This window comes from Pollachius pollachius (assembly GCF_949987615.1).
Source record: "Pollachius pollachius genome assembly, chromosome: 1".
NCBI lineage: Eukaryota > Metazoa > Chordata > Actinopteri > Gadiformes > Gadidae > Pollachius > Pollachius pollachius.
This window is the reverse complement of record NC_136934.1, coordinates 4,620,023-4,632,214: the sequence shown is the minus strand read 5'-3', so window position 1 is coordinate 4,632,214 and position 12,192 is coordinate 4,620,023. Positions and strand designations below refer to the sequence as shown.

The window sequence follows — 12,192 nt, the reverse complement described above, 5'->3', positions numbered from 1 at the left end:
CTCTTCTTACTGTTCATTCTGACCTACTTCCTTCCTTCGGTCTTAAGACGACCAATGCTCCCAGATGTCACACATTGTTGTAAGAAAAGCCCTATGCTTGTATGGGACTCTGTGTGTGTGTGTGTGTGTGTGTGTGTGTGCGTGTGTGTGTGTGTGTGTGTGCGTGTGTGTGTGTGCGTGTGTGTGGATGTGTGTGTGTGTGTAGGTGCGCATGTATGCGTGTGCTTGTGCGTGTGTGTGTGTGTGAGTGTGGATGTCCGTGTGTGTGTGTGTGTGTGTGTGTATGTGTGTCGATGTGTGTGTGCGTGTGTACATTCACATGTATGCATATGTGTATGTGTGTGTGTGTGTGTGTGTGTGTGTGTGTGCGCGTGTGTGTGCGTGTGTGTGTGGATGTGTGTGTGTGTATGTGTGTGCATTGAGGGGCACTGGTCGTTATCAGAAACTGTGTTTACGAGGTCTGATACAAACCCTCTGTGTTCGAGGCAGCAGCCTTGGCAACATAGCCGTGGAATGGCAAGGTGATGCAAGTTGGTGTGCTCAACGCTTGCATGTGTGCGGGCACGTGTGTGTGGGTGTGTATGCAAGGGGGTTTATCTACGTGATGATAGCACTGCGGCCTTGTAGGGGAGTGCTTATATATCCACACGGACACGGTCAGACCTTTGAAGACAGAGGGCTACGGCATCCATACAGCGCATCCTGCGTCAACTCTTCAGCCCGCTGAGAAGGACTTAAGAATCGAGTCCCATTCTGCTATCGGGTTTATTTTGGTCGGTCCCAGACAAAGTCATACGTTAGAAGATGTTGCCTGCAACCTTCAAGCTGTGTGCTGGCATCTCTTACCGCCACACAAGGAACATGACAGGTGAGTTTACCTTAGCTGAAGATGGACATTCATATATTACAATATATTAAAATACTATATGTATCTATATATATAATATAATGACTACAATTAAATGCGTTCACTCACTATGGGTAATTGGAAGTACATTCTCCCTAACTAATGAGCGTTCTAAACTCAATCTTTACAACGAAGAGTATGCAATGCAGAATGTGTACAATATGCCTTATATTTGTGATGCTTGTGTTATTTCATGTGGTTTTAACCGTGCTGTTTGACCTGCTAGGTCTGAGGAAGAACGCTCTCGCTGCCATCCACCATGAACTCAACAGAAGGGCTGGCCCCGGCTCTGGCAACTGGATCAATCAGGTCCGCCGGAGGAGCTCATTCCTCAGTGAGTCACTGTGATTCCCCCCCCCATTCTTAATCAGGGTAGATATAGCCCGAGTTACACAGGCTTTTCACTTAGGTCAACCCTTTGCTGGGCTGAACACAAAACATGCCGTGTTTTACAAATCGACGGAGCGTGTGCGTTTGTAACAACGCAAAACAAGAGATAAAAGCTGAGATAAGTACAAGATTTAAGGTTTTATCTTTTTAATCCCCCCACAGGGAAACTGGTATTCCATGAGCAAACAAACTAAGAAAGCAGAATCAATGCGGGGCGACAGTTACATCGTACCTTTTGTCGCTCCTCAAAGGCTCCAGGATCGAGGAGGCGGAGGAGTACAGCCAGGAGGAGGAGACCTACGTGAGGCAGGGGGAGGGCGCCCTGCAGGAAGCCATCAGCATCCTGGGGGAGCAGGAAGGCTGGACCGTGGAGACCATCGCAGTGAGTACCAGCAGGCTCCACCGTCCTGAATGACTCTGAGACGGATGAGTAGCGACCGGGCGAAACCAAAATGAGTTCTTATCACCCGTGGGTTTTTCTTTGTATTTAAGGATAAGAGTTGTACCAACATAATCACTCTCTGCATCTTCACCCCCAATTAGTCGAACGGGGACAGAGTTCTGAGCAAGGTGGTGGCGGGCGTGGGGAAGGTGTTCAAGCTGGAGGTGGTGGTGGACCAGCCGCTGGAGACCCTTTACGGGGAGCTGGTGGGTAACATGGAGCAGATGGGGGACTGGAACCCCAACGTCAAGCAGGTCAAGGTGAGACGGGACGACGTTTGTACGGATGGACACACGTGCCAACTCAGTAGTAAAGATTGACTTTAGTGGACAAATAACGTCCGAGGACGTGCATCTACCGCCGTCTGACCGTTTTCTCCTCCTGACCCAAGATCCTGCAGAAGATCGGCGCCGACACCATGGTCACCCACGAGGTGTCCGGAGACACGCCCGGGAACGTGGTGGGGCCCCGGGACTTCGTCAGCGTCCGCTGTGCCAAGCGGCGCGGCTCCACCTGCTTCCTCGCCGGGAAGTCCACCCAGCACCCCGGGATGCCCGAGCAAAAAGGGGTGGTGAGGCGAGTCACACATGTTATAACGCATGTTATAACACATGTTTTATAACACATGTTGACATTTGATTACCGGTGGTATGACACTGATAATGGATGGATGAATGGTCGGATGATGGTTGGATGGATACATGGTCATTAACGTGGTCATGAGGTTCTAAGATGATTGGCTTCCATTTTGCAGAGCGGAGAACGGCCCCACCTGTATAGTGTTGAAGCCCGATGCTGTGGACCCCAATCGGACCAAGTTCACCTGGTTATTAAGCATAGATCTCAAGGTACACAAGCAAACCCACCGCACTCTTACAATAACCGCATCGCTAGCTTTAACAGAGTGGAAAATGTTCAACTTGAAATGACAGTTAGTAACTTATAAAACAAACATATCTTAACATACTAATCATTAAATAACTGTGTTAACTTCTTTCCTTAATAGGGCTGGATCCCGAAGACCATCATTAATAGAGTGCTCTCTCAGACGCAGGTGGACTTTGCCAACCACCTCAGACAGAGGATGGCTACTAATGTGTCTTTGGAGATGGCGCCCGCATGCTAACTTAACTGCTTACCCTAAGTAACGGCTGCATGACTACAAGTCGGGAACATCATTCTAAACTGTATCACCCTGTCACAATTACTGTTCTGGAAGGAATCCACACAAAGACTGGCAAGACTTCATATGAATCACGCTTGTTTAAGATCTTTGGACAATCTTAACCCTTTGACGATCGACTGCCCACATACAGGCACACGTAATTTATTCACGATTTCTTCTTCAATAATATCCAGAAAGATTTGAATTGAATAGGGAAATTGTAACGTTACCTTCAATTTAAAAGAGAATCATTAATTTACTTATTGCATCAAACAGCTCTTGCTGAAGACAAGGAGATAAAAAGAGGAAGGCACATGAATCAACAATATTATCTAAATGTGCCTTGTCTGTAATCCTTTCCTCTATTGTTGCCAATGTTTTTATGCTGATCGAAAATGTTCTGCTCTTTTCTCATGTGATAACATCTGAAAGAATTGTCTCCCCCTACATTGTAAAATAGCACTTTTGTTAGAATATTGTATTTATTGCAGTAATGGTATTGCATAACGTTTGTAGACTGCCAAGCAAATAAAGAGTTGTCATTGGAATTTCTGTTTTTTTATTGGCCCATTTATTATAATCCGTCAAACATATTGAGAACCTTGCACAATGACATTTTCCACCAGAAAATGCGTAAAAAAGTGTTGACAATAAAAATATTTCGGTTTCTCCTGTTCCCAGTAGCACAGCAGTGATCCGCATGGTTTCAGCCAGGAACACATTTTCCCAAGATGAACTAATAGTTTAACTACTGCCAGCTGCGTAGTATTTTCCTAGTCTTGATAGTTTAAATTGATCCAAAATGTTTTGCAACAGTTTTTTACTTGGACTATATGCTGCCTTAACTTAATATATTATCTGTTTCACTCGGGTTAGGGTTAGCCCAATCACAATCCATCAAGTGGACCAAACCTATTTTTTCATTTACTATTTGGTCAGTTATAAGATGCTTTTATCTAAAGGGAGATATAGTGAATTCAGATAAAGATGCCGTTCGGTAGGATTCAAGAGTGGTTTGATTGTACGGTTTTAGAAATCTGTCTATTAGTGGGTGAAATGAGCTGTGACCATCTTCGCTTTGAATACACTCCCTTTGGAGCAGAGAGAGGGGACATTTTTTGGTTGTTTACCTAAAGCATTTTGGTCTCTACAACACTATACAACACTCAAATCTTAAGTGTTGTTTTTCTTATGGTACAGGCAGTCAGAAAATAACCTTCATTTTTACATTTCTAGCAAAACGTCATAGGCCAAATGAAACATGTAAATTATGGAAGTTTGACCATGACATATGACTCCTAAATATTTGGTGATTAGACCCTCCAGGATACAGCAGTTATCCAGCGATATCTCAGCGACTGACCATCCCAGAGCCCAGCCACCAATCCCCCTGTGAAAACCAGACCTAACAGGATCTCTGGAGCCCTCGAAAAGAGGAAATAGGAATATATTAGTGTCACTATTTAAAGTGTTAAGTAAGAGAACAATGTAGGCGTGAAGCCAAATCATTTCCCATAATGCCACATTTTATGTTCTCAAACGATCAGTCTTCTACAAGGAAAAGTGGAATGTTCTGGATCTGGAGGTACAAAAGATTGCCTCACAACAGTGTGGATGTTATGCAGGATTCAATCAGTCTGTCCTCCATTTTACAAATCCCAGATACTCATGTGCAGGGCCCAAACTCAGGCCGAAGTCAATGTCGGAACCAACAATGGACATTTTACAACGGACATGTGTCACTGTCCACTGTCGTGATTCTCTGTAGCATGTGAATCTGGGCAAATTCTGGGAAGTCATTTGTTTTTTACATGGAAAGACTCACTGACAAGAACAGAGAAGAACTTTTAATTCGCAATCCTATAATTAAATCAAATGAACATGATGAAATAATGGTCAATGGCGCATAACCTCTAGCACAGCGTCATGAGTCAGATTTGGATTATTCTCTATTATTTTAACAGCGACACAGGAAACAGCTTTTTGGGGGTCAGTTTGGGGGTCACTCAGACAATTTCACTTTTTCCCAGAAAACTCACTTTTATTCAACAGTTTTCAACTGTGCTAACATAATTGCACGAGGGTTTTCTAATCATCAATTAGCCTTTTAACACGATCAGCTAAACAATGTACCATTAGAACACATGAGTGATGGTTGCTGGAGATGGGCCTCTGTGCATCTATGTAGACATTCCATTAGAAATCACCCATTCCAGCTAGAATAACCACATGAACAATGTTTAGACTGTATTTCTGATTAATTTAATGTTATCTTCATTGAAAAGAATAGTGATTTTCTTAAAAAAAACAAGGACATTTGTAAGGACCCTGAAGGGTAGTGTATATCTGTGCGTCTGCATTCTGTCTACCATGCTCTCTGCCTGCCTGTCTTTCTATATATATTCTGTATACTTCCTCATACCATATACAAACGTACCACCCATGTAACTTGTTGTAACAGTTAATCCTTCAAATCACAACGATTTAAGTATCTCTGTCGTAAAGATCTCTGCTATTTTCTCTGAGTCAAAGTGCTGTGAGAAGAATTTGAGCTGATAAACAAAAAACACATTTACAGAACAACATATTGTTATCTTTCCCATGAAATATGTGAATCTCAGTCTTAATAGCTGGGAACGTCTTCCTCTTATTTCCCGTTAAGGAAGATCTCAGATAGCCCACTAGTGAGCAGTAGCCTGGGAGCACGATTTATCTCTAAAGTGAGCAGAGAAGGGAAAAGGGGAGAGAGGCGTGCAGAGAGAGCGAGCAAGAGCAATGACGTAATGAACACAGGCAGCCAGGCAGGAAACCACAACTCCCAGGATGCACTCGGATTTACTGTGGCACTGGACGGGGGAAGGGAAAACTGAGATTGGAGGGAGAAAAGAATCACAAACTGAGGTTGTTTCATAAACATACGTTCACATGCCAATTTGCGAAATAAGACATCGAACGCAACGCTTTCAAATTCAGGTATGTGACAACAACAAAATAACGCGCCGTGAGCTCATGTCTTTGATTGTACTGCTGGGGGGGTTTTGTTGAGAGATGTCGTCCAGATACATGGAGCTACCGCTAGTTACCCGCTAGTTACCCGTTAGTTACCCGTTAGTTACCCTTCATATGTCGCTGTCTGACCGCACGTCCTTCCACGACACCTCCGTATAGAACCGGTGCTGGGCTTTGAAGACGTGCACATACTCCATGTTTGCCATTGCAGTTGGTTTAGAAGCAGGCTGTCAAGTCTTTGTGCTCGGCGGATTGCTAACGTTGGGACTGGTGACCAGGCGTCAGTGGTTGTTAACCAGCCTGCTAGTGGGGCTAGTGACCAGGCGTTAGTGGTTGTTACCCAGCCTGCTAGTGGGGCTAGTGACCAATCGTCGGTGGTTTGTAACCAGCCTGCAAGTGGGGCTAGTGATCAGGCTTTAGTGGTTGTTATCCAGCCTGCTAGTGGGGCTAGTGACCAGGCGTCAGTAGTTGTTACCCAGCCTGTTAACCAGCCTGCTCACCAGCCTGCTAGTGGCTAACGTTGGGACTAGTGACCAGGCGTCAGTGGTTGGTAACCAGCCTGCTAGTGGCTGACGATGGAACTACTAACCAGTCGTCAGTGGTTGTTAACCAGCCTGATAGTGGCTAACGCCAGATAGCGCGCTGTCAGAGCGGCTGAAGTTGACAGCTGACTGACAGCGGCCCCGTCCCCCCCGCGGTCACTAGTTAACAGCGTCGTTCTGCAGGGTCGTCTGGATAAAGTGTTTCTAAAGATAAGATGTGTGTCTTAACGGTGGACAACGAGGTGCGTCGGCGCCTTATGAGTTAAACTGCAGCCTAGCTGTTTCAGTTGAAACACTTGGAAATGACAAATTCGATTAAATGTTTTCATGTAGGCGTTCTTGGTTATGGATTCGGTGTTCCTGTTTGTACTGGCCTACGTCTTACAAAAGGATGACGTCGAGGGTTTAGGCCAGTTCGATTCCGTCAAATGTACGCATGACTGTGGCCATGGCTATGCTGCAAGAAATATTCAGTGTTGTTGTTATCTCTTTCTGTTTGTTCTTCCTTTTTGCCCACTCTTTTCCCCTTATCTTCATTTTCAGATGTCCTAATATGGAAGCATGACACAACCTTCCAAGGGCCATGGACACAAAGTGATCCCTTCTATGCCACACGTCTTACCGCTCACAATTACCGGACCATTGTAACATTCAACTGTATGCCCTTTCATGTAAGACTGAAGACCTGCGCACAGCAGCACTGATGCAAGTAACGTGAACAGAAGCACCACGCTGTTACCCCAATGCCCCTGAGATTCCTCCTAAGTGCCAAAGTAATGAAGCGTCTTGGACAGGAAGGGCCCAGCCTTACCAACCGATGTCATTATCAAGCCTCCACATTCGTCTACTGGGTCAGATGAGACAACACAGCGCCCAGGCTTCTCTGTGGAAGGTGGAGGGAGGGAGTCTTTCAGCACACCTGCCTACCGCTAGACGGCTGTCTGTCCCAGTCAACTCCTGAGGGAAGACCCCCATGTGAAGCTCACTCGGCACACACAACACAGACGCATTGTTGTAACGCAGCGGCTTAAAGAATCGCCGGTTCGCTGCTTGAAACATTCACAGCCGGGTCGCTATCACCGTTTACAGACTGCACACAAAGAAGATGAATGGGACTAACGTCATCCATGGACAGTAACAGTAACTAAGCGTTGGAAATACATTTGACCTTGGACATTTAGCTTTACATGCATACAAGGAGAGAAGAGTGACACTCTGAACGGCTCTTGAACATAAACCATGGTGGACTTCACGTCAGCTCCTTGTCAAGTCCATGACCTCAGTGGCCTATAGGGAGAACGATCCGGAAGAACGTTCTCTGACAAACTCCCACATATGCAATGGAAGGAGACATTAGTGTTGAATCACACACTGAGGTAATTCCATTTAAGACTCGACGGATGTTCTGTGATCTGTGATTGAGTGCTCGGGTCGGGGCGTTTCGGATCCGCAGCAGTAAAGTAGCTGACACCTCTTTTGTTTCACCCCGCACCAAAGAAAAAAAAAAAAGTACAGTGGACTGTTGATGTATCGATTACCACGCACTTAGTACCTGGCCCCTCGTGTGCTAAAGTTTCATGTAAGACAATTAAAGGTGCTGGGCTTTAGACTGTAATGTTGTTCCTCTGACTGACGGCTTAGGGTCAGTTCATTCAGGAGTAAGCTGCTGTCTGGCTCCAGCCTGCACTTGATGCTGCAGTGCCATTTGACCAGTTTATCCCCTCTATTCCAAATGGGCATTGGCTCCATGCTCCAGTGGCCTTATGCGTTGTCAGAGCCATTGTCAGGACTGTTTAATTATCGTGTGCTTCACAGAGTGTAACTTTAAACATAACAGTGTTTTGAGTAAGATTGTTCGATGATCCGAATTCCACCCTTGACGTCATTTGGTATGCATTGGGTCAGTGATGAGAAATGCATTTTCAGTGTTGTTAAACATTTGGTTTAATATGCGCAGTCTGCTATCAGATGATGTGAAATCACAATCTCTTAACGGTGCGTGTAAACGCGCGGGCCGCGGCCTGTTTGGATAACGAGCGCTGCAAAATCTCTTGTGTTGCCCACGTCTGACGCATTTGTTCCGCGTTGTCGATACTCTTCCCAGGGTCTGACATGTTTGTCCCATGAATGTAAACCATTTGAGGAGGTCACAAACGGCCACTCCATCCACAAGCCGGTGAGTAAACCGTCCTCCCTCTTACTGACTAATAAATGAGCACCTGCATCCATGTAGACCTGCATTCCACGTCATTCCTCGTTTGGGTTTAATTGGAAATGGACTACACCGCAGCGCCTTTCTAACCAGTGGCCACTCAAAGCGCTGTACAATATTGCCTAACATTCACCCATTCATGCACACATTCACACACCGACGGCGGTGTCAACCGCCGTCAGCCAGCACATCGGAGAACAGTTAGGGTCAGGGGTCTTGCTCAGGGGAGGGACCTGGTGATCAAACTACTAACCTTCCGGTTACCAGTCTACCCACTCTACCTCCTGAGCCGCATGCACTGGTTGAATGTATCCTGTGTTCTACCCAGGCGACGAATGGACTCCCCGTCGGCCATCGTGTTAAAGAGCAGACCAATGGAAACGCTTCGCTGCGTTCGCTGCCGGTGCGTCAACGGTTTTTAGTTTTCTTTGTGGTGGTGGGGGGGGGGGGAGGGGGGATTCTATTTTAGCTTTACCTTACATTGTTCTTCTCAACGTTTTCATGATGACCTCTGTATTGTGTGTCTGTGTGTGTGTGTGTGTGTGTGTGTGTGTGTGTGTGTGTGTGTGTGTGTGTGTGGTCAATCCTTTAGATCTCAGCACTGAAGCAGAATGGCCTTCTGCAGACCTTGGCTGCAGGAGGGGCGCCTATAGTGGCAGGTAAAGCACACACACACACACACACACACACACACACACACACACACACACACACACACACACACACACACACACACACACGCACACGCACACGCACACACGCGCAACCCTCCCCCTTTTTTTCTCTTCTCCGACCCAGAGGAATAATTATGAGTATTCCTATGCTAGGTAGCACTAGCCGGTAAAAACAAATGCTTCCCTGGAGACGGAGCTGCCTGCTTGCGGTCCTGCTAATGTACAGTGTGGGTCTGTTTTTACCCGGATAGACGAGGCTGTGGGGCACACAAGGCCCCTGGGGCATCGTAATCCCCATGCTTGATATACAGATGATTACCTCCTATGGGGGGCGATCACAGAGGCGCCCTAAAAACATTGTTTTCCTCTTTGGCGCCGCGTGTGACCATTTTCTTTTTCCGTTTTTCGATGTGCATAAAAGTAAAAATATGATAATCTATTCAGTGCAAGGCGTGGAGCCTCATGGCTCGTCAATGTCATGCTTGGCCCAGGCAGCCAATCAAATCAAGCAAGAGGCGGGCTTTAGTACTCCATCACGTCCTTCCGGTTTTGAAACCATACTGTTTCCTTTTTTTTTTGTGTGTATGTCGTGAACCCAAAACCTCAACTTTTACATTAACATTCATCACGTTAAGCAGATGCTTTCGTTCTAAAGCAAAGTACATTTGTCAGAAGAAAGAGAAACAACAATATATCGCTGTCGGTACAGTAAGGATGTTCGTAGAAACAAGTGCCAAGCACTGACTATCGCTAGGTTAACCCATTCCCCGTATGCAACAAAGATAGCTAGGATAAGAGGCTACACAACTAAGTACTATAAATGTTAATGAGCTTATCCCCCATCCTCCCGGTAGCACTGCAAAGCCAAGAGCTTGACGTCTGCCTTGAATACAATTTTTTCCCCCCACATCTGATCCCCCGGTTTCACACGCAGCCTCGCTCCACAGGCGCCCCACACTGTTCCGCCTGACGCGCTTCGCAAAGGGGTCTTACGTCCCTAGCGACGCGCCTCTGTGTGCCCCCCTATGTGTGTGATACCTTCTGATCAAAGGACATTTAAGGCAGTGCTTTTCCAACACTGCTGTCAATTCCCTCACAGAGACTCGTTCGCCGTCGTACACACGCCTCTATTCCCTGTCGGCGGCGCGTCACCCGACAGCTCGTTAGGGTGGTCCTGCTCAGGGACACGGCCACACTCGGCCAGATGGAGCCGAGTGTTGAACCAGCAACACCCCCTCAGCCTCCGAGTGGCGCCCGGTGTCCCTGGCACGGGCTCGTCTGAGACCCCAATGCCGGGCTGGGAGACCACCCTAACATGTACTATGCTCTTCCCACAGAGGAGAGCTCTGAGCTGGAGAAGGCCAGAGAGGAGTGGGAGGCTGTGGAGAGCGTCCAGCCAGGTAAGACAAGACCAGGCCGCAGGTCTGTCGGATCTCAGGGGTCTTTTGCTTCCGTTTCTTCATGAGGTTGTCTGGTATGTGTATTATTAGCGATGGGGTGTAGCTGGAAATGGCTTCCACTGGACCACCCGTCCCTGCCCCCTGTCTGGCTTGTATTGATCGCGGTTTTGTATCCTTTAGCGGCCAGTGAAGAGTCGGTGCCGACGCCTCTCATATCCTTCAACGAGGCCCTGCAGTACTTTCAGACAACCGACCTCGGGGAGCACCTGGTAACTCACTCACTCACTCACTCACTCACTCACTCACTCACTCACTCACTCACTCACTCACTCACTCACTCACTCACACTCACTCACACAGCCACACACTCACTCACTCACTCACTCACTCACTCACTCACACTCAGACTCACTCACTCGCTCACACTCTCTCTCTCTCTCTCTCACTCGCTCACACTCTCTCTCTCTCACTCTCGCTCACTCACTCTCACTCACTCACTCACTCACTTACTCACTCACCCTCACACTCACTCACACACACACTCACACACACACTCGTTCTTTGAGGGACTCATTCCTGTACCGCTGTCTTGCAGAGGAACATACAGCCCACCGTTCGTAGGACCGGCCTGGCCGCCATCACACACTTCTTCTTCGGACCCCCGCGGCTGCACCGAGAGCTGCTGGAGGAGAGGGACCTTGTGTTTGCCATTGCACAATGTGAGCCCCCACTCCGTTTCTGGGTGTTATCGTACGTTTGGTCCTCCCAAGGGAACAGACCACCTCACTGTGTGTGTGTGTGTGTGTGTGGTCCTCAGGTTCTCTAGACAACAGCCAGGTGGTGCACATGCGTGTCCTCCAGACCATCTATAAGAGGCTGGTGGGCGGGCGGCTGGACTGCGCTCGCTACGGAGACCACTGGGAGAACATCGGCTTCCAGGGTACCAGACGCTTTTTCTTATTTTACTGACACACACGCGCGCACTCACACAGACACACAGACACACACGCGCACTCACACACAGTCACACACACACACACACGCACACACACCAGATGAGGCAGTGTGTTCCCCAATGCTTTCAGTAGCCAGCCAGGTAAAAAGGATGTTAACAGCTGAAGGGTTCTGCGGTTTTAAAGATAATTTGTATGTTTTTGAGAAAGCATGACAATCGAAACAACAACATTATTAACAATGATTATTTCAGTCAATCTTGCGTTCTTTAACTGACCAAATTTGAACCAACGACCTCCTCATTCTCATCTGTTATTAAAAAAAATAAAAAAACGATTTATATTTAATCACACATTTCATAAAACCATCAATTACTCCATAATTAAATCAGGAGGGAGGGTGTAGGGTATAGAGGTCAGGTTGTTTGATTCCAAGCTAAATGGTTCTGGGTTAAATCCTCAATGTCCACGTTCTACCTGAAGGCATGCACCTCCTAG

The 12,192-nt window shown here is 47.0% G+C and overlaps 2 protein-coding genes across 3 annotated transcripts in view; both read left to right on the top strand.

Moving 5' to 3' along the window:
* Positions 1-804: 804 nt before the first annotated feature.
* star (steroidogenic acute regulatory protein) lies at positions 805-2,865 on the top strand (the record flags this gene model as incomplete). The annotated part of the gene is made up of 7 exons (XM_079738543.1): positions 805-868; positions 1,134-1,241; positions 1,549-1,679; positions 1,841-1,999; positions 2,131-2,315; positions 2,494-2,587; positions 2,746-2,865. 7 exons carry the CDS (start codon positions 805-807, stop codon positions 2,863-2,865), a joined length of 861 nt encoding a protein of 286 aa, XP_079594669.1.
* A 2,879-nt stretch (positions 2,866-5,744) lies between these two features.
* The window catches only part of elmod3 (ELMO/CED-12 domain containing 3), a 12,460-nt gene continuing 6,012 nt past the window's right edge, over positions 5,745-12,192 (top strand). For both annotated transcript variants that reach the window (XM_079738508.1, XM_079738507.1), the window contains exons 1-9: positions 5,745-5,877; positions 6,999-7,831; positions 8,560-8,631; positions 8,996-9,070; positions 9,260-9,326; positions 10,679-10,741; positions 10,922-11,010; positions 11,337-11,460; positions 11,559-11,681. In XM_079738508.1, the coding sequence (XP_079594634.1) occupies positions 7,796-7,831; positions 8,560-8,631; positions 8,996-9,070; positions 9,260-9,326; positions 10,679-10,741; positions 10,922-11,010; positions 11,337-11,460; positions 11,559-11,681 (649 nt within the window). In that variant the 5' untranslated portion in view covers positions 5,745-5,877; positions 6,999-7,795. The remainder of the gene's footprint in view (positions 5,878-6,998; positions 7,832-8,559; positions 8,632-8,995; positions 9,071-9,259; positions 9,327-10,678; positions 10,742-10,921; positions 11,011-11,336; positions 11,461-11,558; positions 11,682-12,192) is intronic.